The sequence below is a fragment of the Lepeophtheirus salmonis genome, chromosome 2 (genome assembly GCF_016086655.4).
Source record: "Lepeophtheirus salmonis chromosome 2, UVic_Lsal_1.4, whole genome shotgun sequence".
Lineage (NCBI taxonomy): Eukaryota > Metazoa > Arthropoda > Copepoda > Siphonostomatoida > Caligidae > Lepeophtheirus > Lepeophtheirus salmonis.
Genome location: NC_052132.2, coordinates 32,256,117 through 32,278,833, shown reverse-complemented (window position 1 = coordinate 32,278,833; position 22,717 = coordinate 32,256,117). Strand labels below are relative to the sequence as shown.

Genomic DNA, 22,717 nt, shown 5'->3' with positions numbered 1-22,717 from the left:
TGTATTTTTGAATATGATCACAATTAAATTGATTGGTTCGTTGATTGCAGTGGGTTCATCATGTTTTTAATAGTAAATAATTGTTTGCAAAGCTTAAGAAGAAATGATTCGAGGTTATCATACAGTTGAGACATAAAACCGTGGACATGGTCTTAATTGACAGTAGAGTCCTCATTATACCCCTTTCATTTCAATCCCATAACCTTTAACCTAATTCCTTTTTTATTATTACATTGAGAAGTACAACTAGTAAACGATAGAGAACCAAAGTCACAAATGAATCCTTCAGTCTTGGGGAGTCACTATTCTTTTTAGGTCCATGCAAAGATATGTAGTGGGAATTTCTACTTAATTAATTAATCAATGACCGAGGCTTAGGACGTCAATCAAGTTTTCAATGTCTCTTTATCAATTATTTATAAAAAAAAAGTGAGAATATGTGAGCTTTACCTCAATCTTTGAGTAGCTCTCAAGATAGCCTGTTAAACATTGCCTTTTTCAGTTGGCTCCACAAAGACGTGTTTTGAAATGTTACAATAAACTAAAACAGGAAGAAAAATGGATTAGAGGTTTCCAAAATCCTAGATAAAAAGTATTGAAGTTTGAATAAATTGCAGTAACAAGTGATGAGGTTAAGAGAAGTCTTATATATCACTAATACCTACTTCAGTATGTTAAATTAATAATTGCACTCGTAGGGTTATTAAAAGATTGAATATTTAGTTGTATTTTTCTCCCATGCCTTAATATGTGAAAAACTTAAAAATCCTTTTTTTAAGGATCTAAAAAATACTAATGAAATGTTATAGGTCAGCCCTGCTGTATGTTAAAGTGGCCCAAACAAAGGCTCTTAATGTGTTTTCAGATAGTCCGAAACAATCAGTAGTATTGCATATTAATACGTTTTTATTCATAGAAGTCTAAGAAAATATATAAGATGATATAAAAGATATATCATTCTAATTTTCAAAATGGTATTAGAAAAATTATCGATCAATAAGAAATTGAGGTAAATGTATAGTTTTTCAAAAATAGTTTCCCCCAAAAATATAGGTAAATATAAGAGAAAATAACATTGATAGAAGGGAGTATTCATTTTTAGTACTGCCACACGTGCCCCTAGCTTTTTCTCTTTTACCTTGATTGTATGTAGCAATCTTGATACTTAGATAATAAAATATAAAAAAAAGTATTATTCAAAAGTAATAACATTTTAGTTCAATTTCTTTTTTTGGCATTCAATCGTTTGTTATATATATACTTTTTATACAAAAACTACACAAAATCATCAAAATGAAATTTTGGAAAAACTTTATGACCGATGAGTTAAATTCAAAAATTATAGCTAATTAATGACCTGAGTAATGTCACTCATTTAAATCAATAAACAAGGGTTTTGTTAAATTTAGAATACCAATACAGATTTTTTTATTTTTGAGCCGATTTTTTTTTTTTTTTCAAATTAACACTTGGAGGTGCAGAAAAATAAATATTTAAACAAGATCTAAAGCCTTTCAAAATAAAATTTTTCTCTTTTTTTCAATCAAAAATATTTAGTCACTCCTGCACAATGTACTCGACAATATATATGATATAAACATATTTGTAATTTCAAGTCTTCCAAGTAGCGCTAAATATGATTTCTTGTGCCTTTTGGTTTTAAATAATAAATATTACTTTTCTCAGTATTCAAATGGATTATTCTATTATTTGAAATTATTATAATATCCTTCTAAAAATTGGGCAATTCACAAATAATTTTCATAATCCATATATTAATATATTTACTAGTGAACTTCGTTGGAGATCCATACAAATGCCATTTTGCACTATACTTTGTTTTAACTTTTGAACAACAAGACCAATTTTAAAGTACCGTCGTTACCTATACTGTATCTCACAAATAAACAGAAAAAGGGTTCAAAATCAGTTGCTACTTAGCAAATTTTTCCAACTATAAAATTATAATTCATTCATGGTTTATTCACAACTTAATAAGAACTAATTCGAATCCAGTCAATTAATATTAAGAAAAGTAGGTTAGAGGAAACGAAGAAAAAACATCGACAGCTTCCAACCAAATATTATTTTGCTGTTAGCTCTTGATGTTTTTGGTACTTTTCTCCCAATCAATGTTCTGAAGTTTGATTGGTTGCACTAGAATTCGCTCCTTTTAAGTTGCTAATAATTACTAACAACTATGGAATAATAATTCCATAGTTGGCAAGAATTGGCTTACTACGAACTGATTTTTGGTCTTCTGTCTTATTCTTTTGGGAGGAAAAGGTTGATTAATGCAATAAAGGTATCAACCTGTGCAATGTAACTGTTTATGTAGAAGTCGTTCCATGCACTAATCAACATAAAAAGAAATACTATGTAGCTCAATAAAGATAATATCTTCTTTTTTTTAAATTTAATTAAGTATTACTATAAGCTTTTTAAGGTCTAAAAAATCCCTCATATCTTTTTTAAGACCAGTAAAAAGTTCGAGTACCCGGAGCAGGTTCGAACCATGGATCTTGTATATTTTCGTATAATAAAAGTTTACATATACCGTACCCAGGTACTTCAGATCCAGGTCCACGACCCATCCTATCTCTAGTACCAGATCAATACAAGCCTAGTAAATATAGTTCCTCCACATTCGATTGACTATTTATAATTAACTCATTTGAGTCTCATAATAACAGGACCACGTTACAAACAAATATACATTTATATAAATAGGGTTGATATGTACTTCATTGCAACTATTTCTTGATACTTTTTATTTTTTATAAGCCATGCATTATGGTGAAAATCCATTCAAAGGTCTAATTCATATTAATGTATTATTTGAGACAGAATATGCATGGAAATAAAATATGTTTATATTTGTATATATTACAAATTTTTAATCCTAAATCTTATTTCCGTTTTTTTTTAGTATCATCACACATCAGCTCATAGACCTCTAAAATTTCCCACGGAATACTTATTAATTGGTCATTTTTATAAGAATGGTCAACAATTTTACACATGATATAATTATATCTTGTTGTAAGTGTAATTTGTACAAGTCGTAGAAAATTGTAACTACTATATAAATTTGAAATGATACCCCTAAAATAATAAAAAATTTTCTTACAAAGTAAGTAAGATTTATATAAATTGAATTATAATTATTTAAGATATTGGACAGAATTCTAAAAGTAACTATCAACAGAAATAGTTGATGTAAAAAAATAGAAACTAATTATATTTACTAGTACTTTTCACCTTAATTTTTACAAGCAGTTATTTACAATATATGTGATCTTACAGCTAAAATGAATATTTTAGTTATTTTTTGAAAGCTATGGTGAATTAATATAATAGGTTAGTATTATTAAACTATTACACAAATACTCCTAATTCTAAACATTTCTTAATTTTAGTTACTTAGTAGACATGATTTTTCTTTTATGTTAATGATATTTAATTACCATTGTATATTTGTTTGAGAAATAGTTTCTTTCTTGAACAAAATTAACAAATAGTGAGAAACATTTTTTTTTAAATATCTCAACAACTTTTCAGCTATGTATAAGATAAAAACGTAGACAATACGTACTGTTTGAAAAAAATTTATAGATCATTAATTATATTAGTGTTTCATTGCTTCTTGCTTTTCATTTGAGCCCATGATTTATAATAAGCTCTAGACTTCATTGTGAAATCGTTGCTTGTTTTCAAAAAGAAAGCCGAATTGAGTATTGAGGTTGCGTTACTTATTACAAAATTATTGCGTTGTTTTAAACTTTTTTATTTGCTATTTAGCCACTTTGTGAATATTTTTTTTTACAATTAAATCTTTTTTGATATTATGATAATTATAAATGATAATTTTAAGAGTTATAATATAATTTAAAATGATTATTTTTTTTAATGTTAACAAAAATATCGTTTTCATCAATGCCTTCCAATTTATTATTTCAGATATTTGTTTGAAACGTATTAACTTTTAATAAATCCACATAAATTTGTAATTTAAAGTGTAATAATTGACCATAAAAATTAAACCACTCAAATTTTGAAGCAGTTTCATTTTTTTAGCATAACACTTATTTAAAATACAAAGATTTTTCATTAGTTAGAGCCTATGATAAATAATTATCTGTATTGCATACTCAGGTAGAGTTTAATATATTTAATACCAAGTTTTTTGTCTTTGTGTACAGGTCCTGAAATATTATTTTATTGTTCAATTCAATCCATTATATTTTTTGAATTAATTTTTGCTCCAAATATATGTAGATTTTTAGTATTTAGGCTTCTTTCAAGTCCAGTTCATATTAGTTAGAATCAATCAAAAGTAATGGCTAGAACCGAACAAAATATTAACTGTCAAGTAGCCTTTAATTTATTATTAATGTTTTGTTTTTTAATTATTCGGACTATAATTGAGTTTTTATCAGTATAGAAGTTACTTTGAAGAGTAAATTATTATGTACTTTGAAAAAATTGAATTAGTTGTGAGACGATTTGCTTCAAAATATTCTTAAATCTAGCCAAGTCTTGAGTCTTAGATTTTTAGTCAAATTATTTGATTTTGAACTAAAGTTAAGTCTTCAAAACACGAATTCGAATCCATGCCAATTTGAAGAATAAGAAATAATATATAAAATAGTACATACATATTTTTACATAAATGACTCAACTCTCCTGAGTAACAATGAATGTAGATTTGGGTAAATTTTTTACTAAGATTAAATGAAAATTTGGGCCATGAAATATGAATTTGGATAAATCCTTGGGGTTTCCTATAAGTTAGATAAGAAAAAAATATTTCAGAAATGCAAGAACTAAAGCAGTTTGTTAATTTGTTATTTGTTAACAATGGTATACACACAACCTTTCACATGCTACGTATCTAACTTGCACATGTATTAAAAAAACTATATTTAGCCGCATACATACATATATTGTAGCGAGCAAAAATAAGAATTTTCTCTATTTTTTTAAATCAACCATATTTAGTCACTCCTGCAAAATGTACTCGACACTAAATAGGAGTTGGTTTTAAATAATAAATATTACTTTTTTCAGTATTCAAACGGATTATATAAATATTATTTGAAATGATTAAAATATCCTTCTAGAAATTGGACAATTCACAACGAAATTCCATAATCCGTAGATTAATATATTTACTAGTGAACTTCGTAGGAGAACCATACAAATGACATTTTGCACTTCTAATGGTGACTACAATATATCTGAATTCATCAAATCAAGAAACTTTATTTTAAAAAAGGCTATGAACTTGGTTTTAATTTTTGAACGACAGAACCAATTTTTACCTACCGTCGTTGCCTATACTGTATCTCAGAAAGAAACAGAAAAAGGATCAAAATCAGTTGCTACTTAGTAAATTTTTCCAACTATAAAATTATAGTTTATTCACAGTTGAATACCCAGCCAACACATAACGTAACATTAGCGTTAGAATTTGGTGCAATATAGGTTGGTTAGATCTTTAACAGAAACGAACGTTATATTTACATTGACTCATGGTTATAAATATAACGAATAGATTCGTTATTTTAATAACCATTATACAACTTAATAATAACTTAGACCGATCATACTTAAGTTATTATAACGTTGTTTTATGATCATTCAAGTATCGGACCCAAAGGTATGATTAACTGCTTGGATCAAAGATAGAGGAAACATTATTAAAATTACTTTTTCTACAGTAATTTAGGAAAAAAACTATCAGTTTTTAATCATACGATTGATTGAAATCAAGAATATTCTAAGAAAAGGATGAAAAATGTCCAAAATAAAGCTTTTTATGAAATGCTCATAGTATAGGATTCATTCGTCTTTGATAATTATCATTGTTAATTCTTTAGCAGATTTAAATAATAGTAAATAATATTTAATTCTAATAATTATCAAAATAAACTATATATATATATATATGTTTGTATGTGTCCCGTACTATTAACCTTGGTGCAGGATAGCTTAACCGAGTTAAACCTCTTTCCAGGCAAACATGCTGTTGCCTAGATATATATTTTATTTTATTATAGCACACAAACAAATAGACGAACAAATGTATTGTGGTACACAAAAAGTCTACGAATGCTCGTACCTCCTAACACCGTTAATATTTATTTATTGCTTTGAAGCTATTCTTTAGCTGTATCAATTATCGTTCAAAATTAATAAAAGACTAGAGATAATATATGGAAATGAACGTAAAATGGAGCACGCTTTTTTTTCAACAAGAGATTACCTAGGGTTATACGGCTTACTTTTTTTATAAGCCCCCTATTTAATTCGACCTTCAGTAATTGGCTCCTTGCTGTTTGAGTGGTTAATGTCGCTGTTATTAATATATATATATATATTTATACAACTATATCAATAAGCTAAATTATTATTTTAATTTAATTTTTTATAAAGTTTCCAACAATGAGTCAGGAGCGATGAGCCAGACAATCTTATTGTAAGAAGAGGAAAAGGATTTGTCAAGAGATGGCATCTGTGCGAAATGGATTGAGAGTAGAAATGATACAAGAAAACAATATAGCCAATGTTGAAAAGCTTGAACCGAAACAACAATAATCTATCAGAATTCGGGACTCTAACAATGATGATTCCTTATTGTTATTGGCAGATACTGAGTCTGAGAATAGGATGACAATTGGAATACCATTATCATAAAGTAAAAGTGTTTGTCCTGAGATTATTGAAGTTATAAATACTATTGAGTTCTCTAATGAGTCTACCGTTGAGGATAGTGAAGTGCAGAACTTTTACAACACTGGGCATTGAAACACCATATTCAACACTCGGCACTTGATTATCTTTTTGTTATTTATTATTTATGTTATATTAGTATATAATATGTGTTATTCTTTTATGAATACATAAGTTATAATTATTTCAGTCATGGTGTTATATGTACTTGTATCTGATGTTGATATATTTTATTTAATAAAATATCATGTTGTGGTACGTAATATTCTCTGCATTAGAAAGCATTTTCATTACAATAGGGTTATTAAGGAGTTGAGCTCAACCATAAAACAACTAAGTGATAACGTTAGATCAACGTTATTTGAAGGTTGTTTTTAACCACCAAACAACTATGAGATAACGTTCAATCAACGTTATTTGAAAGTTGGTTTTAACTATTCGATATGTTAATACAACGCTTAGAAAACTTTCCTGCACAACCATGTATTAACCATACAGTAACCAAAACTTACGTTTACACAACGTTCTAACAACTTAAGGCTTACGTTAATACAACGTTATATCAACGTTAAATTGTTGCTTGGGTAAGAACTAATTCGAATACAACCAATCAATATTAAGAACACTGGTTAGAGGAAATGAAGACGAAACGTAGACGAAAAATCGACAGTTTAGAACGAAATACAGTGTAAATATTTGTGCTAATGATGTAGTGCCATACGAAATAACAACGGTCCCCGTGTTACCTCGCTAACACATCAATATACAGTTTATTTTGCAGTCAGCTCTTGATGTTTTTGGTTCTTTTCTCCCAATCAATATTCTGAAGTTTGATTGGTTGCACTAGAATTCACTCCTTTTAAGCTGCTAATAATTACCAACAACTATTGAATAATAATTCCATAGTTGGCAAGAATTGGCTTACTACGAACTGATTTTTGTTTTTCTGTCCTATTCCTTTAGGATGAAAGGTTGAGTGATACAATAAAGGTATCAACGTAGGCAATGTAAGTGTTTATGCAAAAGGCGCTCCATGCACTAATCAACATAAAAAGAAATACTACGCAGCTCAATAAAGATAATATCTTCTTTTTTTTAAAATTGAATTAAGTATTACTATAAGCTTTTTAAGGTCTGAAAAATCCCTCGTATCTTTTTTAAGATCAGTAAAAAGTCTGAGTTTTTTTCCCCCTATTTTTTAAATTGAATTAAGTATCACTCGTATATTTTTTTAAAGATCATTAAAAATTTGATTGCCCGGAACAAGTCGGGTCATAGATCTTCCATCATTTCCGATAATACGAATTTACTTATATCGTACTCATGTACTTCAGATCCAGGTCCCCAATCCATCCTATCTCTAGTACCAGATCGATAAACGCTGATTAAATATTGTTCCTGTACAGCCGATTGGCTTTTTATCAATATAATTAACTCATTTGAGTCTCACAATAGGACCAAATTTTGAACAATATATATATTTATGAAAAATGGGTTGGTATGTATTTCATTGCAACTATTTTTTCATTCTATTTATTTTTAAAAGCCATGTATTATTGTCGAAATCTATTATAAGATCTAATCCATATTAATGTATTATTTGAGACAGAATATGCAAGAAAATAAAATATATATTTTTATTTGTGTAACTTACAAATGTTAAATCTCTTAAATCTCAAGAGTAGGGGATGAGACATTTTTCTACATTGTGTCAAATCCACACTGTATTTGAGGTATAATTAAATATTAATTAAGCATAATATACGGAATAATTCATAAAAAAGAATTATATCAAAGCCTGTGATGAATTGTTACTTAGTTATCTAAAGACTTCCTGCAAACATGTTCTTTACATGTGTAAATATATGCATTTTTATATAATTTCAAGAAAATATATAAATAGAATAATGATACATTATGATAAGTGTGTACTTTCAATAGGTTCTCAGTAAAAAATGTTGATTTAATTTGACTTTTAGCTCCTGCAGACTATTAAGGGGATAAAAAACACGTTTTCTTTGTATTCAGATTTTCTTAAAATCCTTATCATTTTGTTTATTGAGGTAGGACTTCCGATGATGATTTTCTTATAAAGGCTTTTCCACAAATAATATTTTAGTAGTAGTATTACTTATCATTCAAAAGGAAATGGAAAAACACAGATATATATTACATTTATTCAATATATTTTTATATTTGTACATTATCGATCATTCCCCCTACCCTATTGAAACTTTGTCTTCCTATTATCCGTAACCCCATCCTCCACCAATATTAGGAATTGAGTATTAGTAAAATGGAAATAAAAAATTAGAATAATACTAAAAGATTAAATAACTATTTGAGTAAGTTTAACAATGAGTTGAGTTTTGACTGCATAATATCGTAAATCTCAACAACACCCCAAATATTATTAATGACTCTATAATGGAGATCGATATGGGTGATAAGAAGGATTCAATGAGAGTCCCAATGGAACCAAACAGCTTTATTAGACAATGGTAAGGAACATATGATAAAAAGGAGAAGAGGGATTGTACCATTTGGAATTAAATTATTATTTTATTCAAGCAAATTTGATCTTTCGTTTAACTTAAAGAACTCTCGGAGAAAAGTGGACACTCAAGGCAAGAAAGGTAGGATTTATTAGTTCTCAATTCTGATTGGCTTAAAATTAGAAGCTGTTATATGTTCCTCCAGGCATGCAGCCAGTTTGAACAGGCCGTCTCCCCCTTGTGAAAAGACAAGAATAAGGAGAACTACGTCAGAACAATCGCAGGATATTATAGGTCGGTGTTAGGAACATAATCTGCCTTTTCTTTTGATGGAATTGTTTATTTTTCCCTTGGCCGCTATTTCCCTAGAGTCCTTAGTTTAACTTTAATGTTATATTGCTAAGGCGGTTTAAGACACATATCATAAATGTAAAAATATACGTGTACATATACGATATCGGGAGAAGAGTTGCTCTCAAAAAAACTTCCTACATATAATCAACTAAGAAATGTTAGTATAGTTTCCGATCTAACAAAGATACAAGCCATTTTTTCTGAATTTTTATTTTATTTTCCAATATAGCCTACTTCTAACTCTACACACTTCCCGCAGCGATGCTCCCATCTCTGTAAAACGACCAAATAGTACTTGGTGTTAATCTCTGCAAAATAATTGTTCATGAAACGCATACTGTTTTTGCTCAATTACTCCGAGTTGGATTGGTTTAAACGCGTCAAATTTTAACAAAAGAAGCCTTTATATATCTTCTATTGTTTGAATCTATTTGTAGATTAAACTTTCAAAAACAAATATTTAATTGGAGTTGGATACTCTATTTTGTCCATTTTCACAAAAGTACTCGCATCAAATCGCTTAAACGACTGTTACATAATAACTGTACGTCCAAAATGGCATAAACTTTGGTGAGTAACTGTCAACAAATGCCAGATGGATGTGACTAACTTTTATTGGAAACTTGCCTGACCTCACTCCTATATATATCTATACTTATGCGCATAAACGCACGATACATGTGATCCCCCACTTTAATTATTAAGTTTTGACGTTCCATTCGGTCCCATCCTATATCGTAAGGACGGGTTCGAATCGGACACAAAAGTTACCCTCTGATTGTTTCATTGGTCTTAGGACTTATTTCCTAATTAGTCTTTCCCCCTCTCTTTCAGTTTTTTACAATTCAACTGTCCTAATGATACGGTACGGTCCTAGATAACTTTATGGCTATTCTCACTCTTAGATAGGATTGAATAATATAAAAACAAAGAAAGTAATTAATGATAGCTAGAACTTATAATAATACGTTCTAGCCACACACCTTCTATTTTTAACTTCAGGTATCTTGACTCTTTGACAGAGGTCATGAGTTATTATAAAGCTTCAACGACTGCAATGATGTTGTTAGTAACTGAGTCATTTCAGCTATTGTAGTGGCCATAAAAGACTGATTATGACCGCTCGTAGGACTGAAAATTTTTAATAGGGCCGGAATAATAGGACTGCCGTCTTTTTAGTATTTTTAGACCGATCTACACAACATACCATGCAACAATTTTTGTTCAATGAGGCTTTTCATTTATGAACAATTGACGTCATCATTAATCTATCTAGATTCTTTTGGAGTTATTATCAACACCCAATATTTCTATGAATGATAAGTGAGTTAATTAAGTCTTAATTCTGAATAGTACATAAACTATCCAGAACGGAATACACTCGAGGTTTTAATGAACTAAATTAATTGATACATTGACGTAGTTACAGTAACATTTGTGATAATCTCCGGTTGATCATATTTTGACTTTGAATAAAGATGATACTTGGTTTAGGGGAGAAGGGGAAATTACCAATTTGAGCGTAATTTATTTTAGAATAAAGTATTATTTATTTATATAGTATTTAAAATATATTTTATATCTTGCTGTTTTTTTCAAAAGATGTTATACATAGTTTTTGTTTAAAAAATATATATAAAGATATTTGGGTTGTTTTAGAGTATCTTGGGGATATTTGTGTTTCTTTAGTTTGAGCTTTATTAAGTCAATTTTTAAGCCGCATCTTTTGTCCAAACATAACGTTACCATTTCATAAATTTATCAAAAGTCCCGACATAGTATACAAATAGTTCAGCAAAATGAGAATGGTTGGTCACCCAATGAATTTGAAGAAGGGATCTGTGTGAATAAAAAACTAAGTTTACCGTTCAAAAAAGAAAAAATATTGTTGTGCGTGCTTTTTCTTCTTTTTTAATCGTCATTTAATAGGTTGTCGTTCTGTGAACTTCTTCCTCTGAAGTAAGTATTCTTAATTATCTTTGGTGTAAAATGTTTTAAAAATACATAATAAAATATATTTATATGAATTTAAATGTAATTATGATATTTTTCCTGCCTTAATACTATTTTAAATGTAGAAAGTTCTCCTCTTTATTGCAGTAATTCATTTTCTCCCCCCCCCCCAAATCATACATGAGGTAGCTGATAGTAACAAACATCAAAATTCAGTAATACCCTTCGTCTCGCTCCCACCTTCTCCTCGACCTTTTACAAAAAAAAAAAAAAAATCCCAGTGTTACGTTTGTAATAATGGTGCGTTACAGAGGACACTTTAAAAGATGAGATGCTTTTCAAGAACGGATACCAGGGGAAGATATGAGATAGAACATGGTATAGGTTCGATTTTAAGTCCCATATTAAGAAATGATACAACCCTAATAAATTAGTACCTAATATCGTCATTTACCAAACATACGTGAATAATATATTTCATAGGAAGTAGGTTTAGTCTTACCAAGTATTTATAGATGTTTATACGAATTAAAAATTATATAATCTCTTGTCATAATTCTCTCTCTAAAAAGTTATTAAAAGACTTAAAGTGATGTACTCACGTTTTTAAGCCTCTCATAGACCAACATCCCCTGACTCCATGATATGTCATTTTGACAACTTAAACCCTTTGGATAAGAGTCCAGGATCTCATCATGCTTTGGAAATGCTTTTAGAAAGAGGGTAAGAGCGTCATCCAACAATGCTTCAGATACCTAGAGAAGGAAATGGAATATTGATTGGTTAATAATACTTGATATAAATTACTATATTTGAATATTACATTTTTGAAAAATAAAAATGACTTAAAACTATTGTACACAATTAAGATCATTGTTATGAGTATGTAGAAATGATATACTAGCTGGATTTTGTAAGAATCTGTGAGTTCTTTATTATTTGAGTTATTTAACCTAGACCAAACTGCCAAATTTAACATAATTTGACTATTATTGGAGTTGGATTCCAGTAAAATTTCTCCAGTTTGTTTGAATTCGAGATTATGATGATAGAAGTCGATTCAAGTTCGAGTAAGGGGATGATACTTATAATTTACTTCAATTTTCTAAAATTGAGTTCGAGAAATATCATAAATAAGAGAACTTATATTGCTTATTAATGGGCTATATATGCATATTTCGATTAATACCTCATACTCACGTTTAGTTAACACAAAAATAGTTATTTCAATAAGTTGATGCATCATTTTAGATTATTACCATCATATATATGTAATAGTTATAACTTGTATAATTGTTATTATTTTTATCCTCTGTTATGAGAAATTACATAATTAAAAAATATTTGTAAATTTGGTGACAACAGTATCCTTTTTTTTAGAATCCTTATTTATAAATTTGTATTTTGCAAGAATAATTAGATATTCCTCGATATCGAAAAATAAAACAAAAACTAGATACTTGATTACTCGATACTCATATAAAACATTAGAGTTTCCGTGGTTTGAGTTCAAAATATATCGAGTTTTTCAAAAGATATTTTGGACGAGTTCGAGTAGTTTACAGGAAAAATCTTGTTTACTTTTTCAAGTTGGAGTAATAATCGAATCCAACTCTTAAAATTAAAGAAAATTTGATGACAACATTTAATTATTTCAACTCTATTCAAATCATTTTAATTCAAGGTATTTAATTAAAATGTAAAAGTTTATTTACAAAATTACTCATATACCATTTTTCTCACATTGTATTATGTACCTTTTAAATTATTTTTTATTTCTTGATATTTGGCTAAAATAAATGTTTGTGTAATAGAAGTGAGAAAAAATGGAAGTTCTTTGAGTTTCAAGTTTATCGTGTGAGACTTGAAAGCCCCCCTGAAATGGGGACATTGGTTTAGTAAGAAATATGGGATTTAAGTTGTAAACATTCTTAATTACTTAGTGATAACTGAGCTGGTTGGTGTTGAAACTGTAGGTTGAGAATATACATCCTGAGAGGTACTGTGGGCTAAACGTCAAACCGTGTATCACTAGTATGCAAAGTGAGCACGAGCAAAATTGTTTCACTTGACCCAAGAAACTTTAAAAAACACATAATTTTGGGAAAATATGTCTGACAACTCTAATGCTTTTTTTAATTTATTAATTAAACAAGTATTTATATTTTCTATTCAAAATACAATCCTCCAACAGTAACCATAGTCTCCACACGTGGCCTAAAGGCCTTGTAACATTGACAATATAGTTATCTAGCAAGTTGATCCTCTCACTCTCCATAGTAGCTTTGAGGTTTGTGACGAGTAATAGAGGCGTTTCCCTCCAGGAGACCCCATATTTCATAATACAATGATGAACAGTGTGGCAAGGATAGAGGGCACAATTATGCTGGACATATATCCTGGAGATTCTTCGCCAGCCACTTTGCTCTTGTGGCTAGAGGCACTATCCTGTGGCCACACATAGGAGATCCCAGTATAATTGGCATGAATTCAGGGTCCCTGGAATCCTCTTATTGCTCACTTGGGCGTGGGCAAGATCCCCTATCCTTTGCCTTTTGGCCTCCTCCATCCTTGTCCTCCGTACGATTTTCAAAAAGGTGTTTCGAGGGCCTTAGATAATTTTTGGATGAAATTCCCACCAAAGTTTTTGCATAAAACATCTGGCTTGCCAGATTACATATATTTTTAGGAGTGTTACAATTTTGCTTGCGTGCACTCTACATACTCGTAAATGGAGTTCCATTGACCAGTTTTTAGGAAGGACCTATATATATATATCAAGTTGTAATAACACTCGAGTTCAAACAACGTAATTAATCCTTTCATAATCCTCAAAAAATAACAAAATGTGATAAAGGGGTTCTCCCTTTGTCACATTTTAGCTGTTTTCTTAATCATCAATGAATCCCTAGAACTTATCTCTTTTTTGTACATATTATTCATAATATCTCATGTACGTACTAATAACTTGTCTTAAATATTATGTTTATGAAAGAAGAAAGCGTTTGGTTTACTTACTTAGTTGCACTTGAAGGGTTTAAACACCGGTCAGTAAACCAACAGCAATTTAAAATACAATTTGTTTAGATAAATATGGAATATTCAACAAAGAAAGAAGCCAATGGCAAGTATTTATACTACTAATAATGTATTTCATTTAATTCTAGTCGTATTTTTTAATTTCATCATAAATTAAGATATTAAGAGTGTGGTAAAAAAATATGACCTAACGGTATGTAAGCAAATACCCAAAAATTAAAACGACAGAGCGAATATTTTTTTAGTAAAATGCACGTATTGATTTTTCAATAGTAAATTTTATGCAAATTTATCCTTCCTCTAATTGGCTATTATCGGAATTTGAGTCTTTCACATATCCGATAATGTAATACTAATATACATATTTTTTGTATTTTGAGAGCCTAATGAAGAAAGGTTTTTGCAAGTGGAGTATCCCTCCAAAAATATCTTCCAAACCTATTGTTTAATCTAAATAGAACCCAAATTTCCTCTATTTGTTTCATACCAGTTTAGAAAAAGGATCAATTTTTCCCCAAAAAAGGGGAAAATGAGCATTTTTTTCCCAAAAAAGGTCAAAGTGAGCAATTTTTTGAGCAAATGAGGGATGGTTCATAAATCTAAAGTATATTCATGGTGTACTAATAAGTTGATATATGCTTGGACTTTGCTACTAAACAAAACACACCTCCCACTCGACTTGATTCAATGCTCAAAAACTCGACCTCAACTCCATATTCAATACCTCGAGCCATGATAGTGACACTCAAATCTAACACTATGGTTTATTATAGAGCAATGAACATATACTAAAAAGGAGAAGGAGAGGAATACAAATAAAAAAAAACCAAGTGAGTTATTACCAAATTTAGCATTAAAACAAAGAGGGACTCTTATACGAGTATAAATATGTTTGTGAGAGATGTTTTTAATGTTTATTTGAGGATTAGTTTTTTTTTATTGGTCTCATAAAAACAGTCGACGGCAAAAAGTGTGTACAAATATAATTACCAAATTATCCAATTTTGTTTGCCCACTCATTGTCATAAATGTGATGTTCGCACCAGAGTGAGTGTAAGGATTTAGGAGGGATTCATGTAAGTCCTGTAAAAATAAATATAAATTAAGCAAATGAATTATTCATTTATTAGTTTGATGCAAATGATTTAAAATATAAAATCGGGTAGAAATCAATTTAAAAGTTAAGAAAATATTTCTATAAAAAATTTACTTCAATTCTACTACTTTGTACATATAACAAACTATTGATTCCATTCTATTTTGTGCCCTTTAAATTGCATTATTTTCACTAATATTAAAGTAAAGTACCTACTGGGCCAATGAAGCATGAGTATTATTCACTTATATTACTTTATGAACGTAGTGTGGCGCCATCTAGTGGCAAAATATTAAAAGTTTCTTTGTTCATTTAATAAAAATAATGGCCTATAAATATTTTTTTAAGGAAACTGACTGTCTAGCATTCCATTTATGGTCTTTCAAATAATTTTTTAAGGAAACTGACTGTCTAACATGTCATTGATGGCCTTTCAATACATTTTTTTTTTAAATTGAGTATTGAAAGTACCTCAAATTGCACTTAAAGTAGCCGATATTTATACTTACAACAACCAGAAAAAAAGAGAAATTGACAGACTTTATTTGAAAGACCATATGGGAGCGAATATAAAGCCTATAAGTGACTAAAATGTGTCTACAAAAATTGAGCTATAAATGAAATTTAAAAAAACGTATTGAGATTTTTTCCTTTTCTTGTTTTTCGTTCCAGGTTGTTTTCATGTTGACACAACACATAAATTTGTATAAACTTTTACAAATTTAAGTTTTATGATATGAACTTTAGAATTTAACAAAATCTCATATTATATTGTCTCTAAATTAAATGGATCTAAATCGAAAACTTTTTAAATTCTTTTGAAACATATTCATCCCAATAAAAAGTTGTCAATAATAATAAAACTGTTATTTAAAATAGAATGCAATGAATACTCACCAATGAGGATAAAACAATGTGCCGCTCATATCCAAGAAGTCCCATTGTTAAACATTCTCTAAGAAATTGCATGGTATGATTCAAATCCTTTTGAAGATAAAGAATAGAACTAAATTGCATTCTTTTCAAATCTTCTAGGGTCCTCCTAAAATATATAATTAATTTAATGATAACATAATTACTCATTAGGAACTATTAATATAATTTATTTAAAAATATAGTTTCAGTTCAGGGATATCCAACTTTTGGCGTACATACCCCCAATTTAACAACAGGTCGTGACTAGAATTTTTCTTTAAAGCTGTCTATTATTACTTATTATTACATACTTTTTGACAAAACTTCTAAGATTTGATAATTTTTAACAGAATATTATACAATAATTACTTTTCGGATTTCTATTTTAATAAAACACTTACGAACTTTATTAAAATAAAAATACTTTTTTTTTGTTTATAAGTAATATTACGGAAAAAGTTGTAGATCAATTTTGGTGAAACTTTTGTAAGAAGGTTATATATATTAACAATAAGATGTCATAAATTTTTAGAAGTCAAACTCATACAAAACGTTAAAAACGCAGAATCGACCATAACTTTTGCACCAATTGGAATACATAACTCAAATCAAGGTTAATTTTTAGTGAATAATATTTGACTAAAAAATTTTATATGATTGTTTATTTGTGAAAAAATGAATGTGGAAGAAATCCATAGGTTAAGCACCTTGATTGTTTTGAATATAAATTTGAATAAGGATATTGAAAGAAAAAAATTAGTAATTATTTTTTCTTAAATAGTTAATTTTATTACTAAATGCGTTATGAAAGGTAATTTAACCAAATCTGGATCAAAGCTGTAACTTTGAGGCATTGGAGGGGTCGTTCTTTCTCTGCACAAAAAAAATATATATATATATTTTTAACATATTTTGAACTGCATAATTTTGACTACATTCTATCCTCTTGGGCTTAACAAACGTTTACTTTTAAAGATGCCTCGAAGACCTGTGACTACTGTGAGGTTTAATAATAAATTAAATGTTAAATATATTGTATTTTCTAAAAAATATTAATATTTTCAAATTGTGAGCTTTAAAAAAAAGTACATCTCAGGCTAGTTAATCGCTAAATAAATCCTAGTCACGGAACACCCTAAAATTTGGAGCGCCTGTCTTAGAAATATCAATATGCTTACGGACAAGGAGATTATGAAGGAATGAGGGGAATATTGAGATGCTCCATAGAAGGGTGTTCTTAGTCAGAAAAAATGGGGTGTACATTCGAAATTGCTGGTTATTTAGGTAGTGTCTTGCAAAAATTAAAATAAATCTGCCCTCCAAATTGATATTTGATCAAAAAATTTACCTTAAAAAAAAAAATATCTGAAACTTATTTTCAAAAAGAATAAATTCAAGTTGGCGTCAAAAAATTCCAAAAGTCTTATAATAAAGGGCAATATTTAATCATATAAACTTTTGTAAATATGGAGATAGAGTTGCTAAAATTTACAGACGGCCTCTCCTGTAAAACTTGTGCCACTCTGCCACTGTGTATTCATAGCCAGACCCACCGTAAATCCTTATTTCCAAACGATAACTGATAGAAGTTAGGAAGGAAAAGACTATCTCTCCATTTACTCTCAATAAAGTCCTTCCAAATTAGAAGGTCCACATCCGTATAGTAAAGTATAACAATTGAATTTAAATCCAGAAATTTCATTGTGTCTAATAGAGCCTAAAACATTTGATCCGGAACATATTTTTTAGCGAGTTATATATATATATTTTGTTTTTTTGTTTCGTTACTTTATATAAGATTTGAGAATTGGGATGGACATTTATATAAACTTCACCATATTCTGTCACTTGATGACTCCATGAGACTTGATCAGTTATACGAATGAGTGGAATCCCATAATAGCTGAAAACAGAGCCGATTGTGTCGGATAGGCCCATACTCGCATCCACTACTCCATGAACTCCCTTTTCCAAGAGGTCACAGGCTATAAATAGATTGAAGGGAAATAAGGTATTAATTGAGTGTTCACAATAAGCGTTTTCTCTTCGGATCTCGGGCAAAATATGTTTTTTTACTGACTGAGCGAAAAATGAGTGTCAAAATTTTGAAAAATAAACTCCAAAAATATTAAAATTGAGAAATTTATTTGTAAAGAAAATACAGGTAAATAAGAATAATTTATAGTAATTATTGTTTTTAAAATTAATCATTATTTATAGATAAATTATGCTATATTGTATGGAGAAATCAAAATTTTAGAATCATTGCCCGTTGAATATTGGCTACATCCTATATCAGAGGGTCTTTGCTGTAGGATGTCCCAGCCAAAAATATAATCTAACTAGAATCCAAATTTTATCTTTTTTTTTTTTTTTTATAAAAAAATATACAATTTTCACACAAAAAAGAGCTAAATGATCAATTTTTCTAGCGATTTAATGATTGCTTATAAATGTAAATGATATTCATAAAATAACCTTTCTTTATGTATATAATTCATTCAAGAAAAAAAGTTGATTAAATATTCAGTTGAAATATAAATTCCAATGATTTCTGCTTAAGTGCAAATGATGTGTTATGTCAAAGAATATTGTAAACATTTTGCCTTACTTTTTCATTAGTAGAATAGATATAAAATTAATAGAAAAGTTGAATGAAAACAATTGTGTTATGAATGTCTTGAAAAATTAAAAGATTTTGATTATTATTAATAAATTAATAGGTATAAAAATGAATGCATGAAACAACTCCTAAAACATAATTAGACTTTTTTTAAATTCGTTTACCTCTTTTATTTCATAACTATCATACTTTAAAAAATCACTTTTTATTTGACCTTAGGAAGGGCAAAAAAAAAAAAGAGAGCATGTTTTATTAATTGAGTATTTCCTGTTTATGTAAATTGATAAAAAATTAAGCCCAACAGAGCTACAAATGAATATTTAATTATATTTTGACCATCTAATGGATTAATTTCGTATCTTTCGGGAATGTATGGATAAGTCTAACTTAAAATTTATGTGTATTTATTAAATGTCTTAAAAAAAAGCACAGGTCTTATAATTTGTAAAGCTGTGTTTTACAGATACACGACCCTTATAAGCGGTAAATATGGACTGCTTTGTAAAATATAGTGGAATCCAATGATTACATACCATAATATAAACAACTGTGCCACATGTCAAAACAAATTTAGTTTTCATTAATTGCGAGCAAATTGTATTAACCTCCCTGACAGAACAATTTGCCTGTTTTGGACGATCGGACAAGTGTTAAAATAAAGCCTGATATATGTATAATAAATTAATCTCGGAATTTTATGGGTTACCCTCGAAGAACAATTTTTATGATTTACCTGATCTTATAGACAAAAAAGTATCATTAATTGAAACCCAGGAAGTAATTGGCGAAAAGGATCGTTCATGGATGCGTTGAGCATTATAATGACGAATTGCCTCTGCAATATTAAAGCCAGGGCTTTTTTCCGTTGAGAAAATTACACCTGTAGTTAAAAAAAAAGTCAATACAAAAAGATGGATAACGTTTATTGATTTTACCTAATTGAATATTGGTTCGGTGGGACGAGTCATTTCCTTTAGCCATCCAAGTAAGGATTAGTAGTATCAGTTGATATCCTATAATCCTCTCCATAGCGTTCATAAAAAGCTATTTGACGTGACCTATAAATAATTAGATATCCATAATTCCCCTCTTCCTTGAATGACGAAGAAAGAACTTACAAAATAATATTTCTGATGAAAAATAAAAGGATGGTGGAACAAAAATTGTTTCTAAATCTACGGGCTAACAGTCTTTAACTAAGGAACATTCAGATGCAAATGGTTTATTTCTTTATTAGTATGATTTTTTTTTTTTTTTTTTTTTTTTTTTTGAAACTGTCAATGCGTTCATCTGATTCAATCTTTATAATTCAAATTGACATTATTTTTCTTCATTAAATAAATATTAGAGACAAAGATAATAATATCGTTAATGAAATATAAACAGGTATGAGTTGATTGGTTGGTATTTCCGGTCTCTCTCTCTCTCTCCATTTTATTTTGAAGTTAGTCAACTATCACGTTATTTTTATTTTTTATTTCCTTGACACCTTTCATCCAAAAAGAAACAGAAAAAATCCCCAAAATAGTAGTAGTTTGTTAATTTTTCCCAATTGTGAAATTATTATCCAATAATTGTTGTAATTATTTACTATTCAATATTTACTATTCAAATTTAACCCATCAAAGTTCAGAATACTTATCAGAAGAAAGGAAGCCAGAACATCGACAGTTGACAACCAAATACATTACAAACTTTTGTGTTTGTGAAGTAAACGATTTGCTATAAGCCATGTGGGGAAAAGGAGCCCAATTATTAATGAAGCACAACTCTTTTTTTTAAATAAACGAATATGGAGTGTATTTTTATTTAAGCTATCGTCATTAATTGGGAATAATTTTACGCAACTGACTTTATGGTATTAAGAACTCAAAAATGTATTTGGATTTTTATATCAATTTTAATCAATCAAGGTTTTTCATTTAGAAATTGTGTCATTTCATACTCTGCTATTGATAAGATTATCAATTCAAAAATGTAAATAAATATTAATTAAATAATTATTAACAGTTGGCAAGAAGAAAAATACAGAAGGCACGCTACCACTTGTTTTTTTTTTTTGATTTTTTAATGTTTCCTTTCATCTTTGAATGTCGAAGGGGTAAAAAATCTAGACTCCTGCAAAGGAAAAATGATAAAATCACGTCATCTGTCATAAAGAACGACATCTTACAGGAGCAGGAGATCCAGATTTCATGTAGACAATGAATCTACTCAAGCCACAGGCACGTTTTGCTACTTGGCAGCTTTGACTCAGTCACTCTGATATTGTTTAAAATTAGTATTTTGCCGACTTGAGTCGATTGAGCAGAGTTGACCCGAAGCAAGGCGAGTTGATAAATTACAAAGCCAGACCTGATGAGCTTAAGTGATACAAACTAAGATTACGCGATAAATATATAAACAGGGTCGTCGCAGGAGAAAATTTTGGGGAGGCTTAGTTTTTTTATTAACAAATTTCAAAAATTAAAATATATCCTCCATCCTAAAGGTAGCATTAAATTTTGAGATGTCAAATTTAAAGGTCAAAGCAAAAAAAAAAACACGTAAATAATGCATAATCAACCATAACATTAGAACAAATTGAGATACATTTGTAACTCGAAGTTTTACGGTTCTACCTATGCCTATTCTAGTTTGATACTATAATCGCTTTAGTCGATACAACACCATTTAAAACTATTATCATATGCAAAACGAGACTGAGTAACAAGCTCATAAAACTTACTTTTATGTGTAGATAAAAAGCAAATTTAGATAAATTGAATAATAGTCTGGGTGTGTCAAATAGACACGAAAAACAACAAGGAGGAAATTTATAATAGGACATGTAAAGAAATATTGAACAGAAGTTATGTCTAATATGCACATTTGTGCGTATATTACTTAAAGTAACATTAACAAAAGCGTTCTCTACCTTTAGACACATGCATAAATATAATCAATTTGCTTCAATTCATTTTATGAGGATAGGCGTTTCAAGTTCTAAAGGAATATATTATGTAGAAAGAGTCATAACTACTGATCTAAACCGTGTGTATTTTCTAATAGGACTGGTTTTTTTTTTTTTTTGGAATTGGTAATCTGAAGAATGAATTTTCTATTCTTCAGCTGTTATTATTATTATTTAAATACTGAGTAGTGAACTTCTTTTCTCATCAAAATCTGATTAAACATTCCTGTGTGCTCAGAAAAGACGAAGAGTCGCACTGAGTACTTGTTGCAAAGTTGTAATTGTTCGTCCATGTTGGACTCCGAGTAGGATTAAGGATCGCCATATGCGTAATTCTTTCCTTGTTTATTTCCTTCTCCCTTTTGTCCCGTGTCACAGCTGATTGTAGTTGATCTCCTTCAAAACATTCTTCAAATTGTAGGGTTACTATGAGCTTGCTGATGTGAAGAAAACTTAATTTGCCCTTCAATCAAGTCCGTATTTTTTTTTTTTGTCAAATATGAAATAAGAGACAGCAGTTCAGGTCAAAATTTTTACTCTTTTTGTCATGGCTA

At 29.1% G+C, this 22,717-nt stretch overlaps 1 protein-coding gene across 1 annotated transcript in view; it reads right to left on the bottom strand.

Annotated features, from left to right (window-relative positions):
- Window positions 1–20,429, bottom strand: part of LOC121132200 (glutamate receptor ionotropic, kainate 2) — a 209,631-nt gene extending 189,202 nt beyond the window's left edge. Inside the window, exons 1-8 of the mRNA XM_040727595.2 lie at window positions 20,329–20,429; window positions 20,146–20,268; window positions 19,944–20,090; window positions 18,376–18,572; window positions 18,141–18,304; window positions 16,570–16,714; window positions 15,567–15,659; window positions 12,140–12,292 (exon numbers count right to left, since the gene is read on the bottom strand). Coding sequence (XP_040583529.2) covers window positions 12,140–12,292; window positions 15,567–15,659; window positions 16,570–16,714; window positions 18,141–18,304; window positions 18,376–18,572; window positions 19,944–20,090; window positions 20,146–20,248 — 1,002 coding nt within the window. The 5' untranslated portion in view covers window positions 20,249–20,268; window positions 20,329–20,429. The remainder of the gene's footprint in view (window positions 1–12,139; window positions 12,293–15,566; window positions 15,660–16,569; window positions 16,715–18,140; window positions 18,305–18,375; window positions 18,573–19,943; window positions 20,091–20,145; window positions 20,269–20,328) is intronic.
- Between the last annotated feature and the right edge of the window lie 2,288 nt (window positions 20,430–22,717).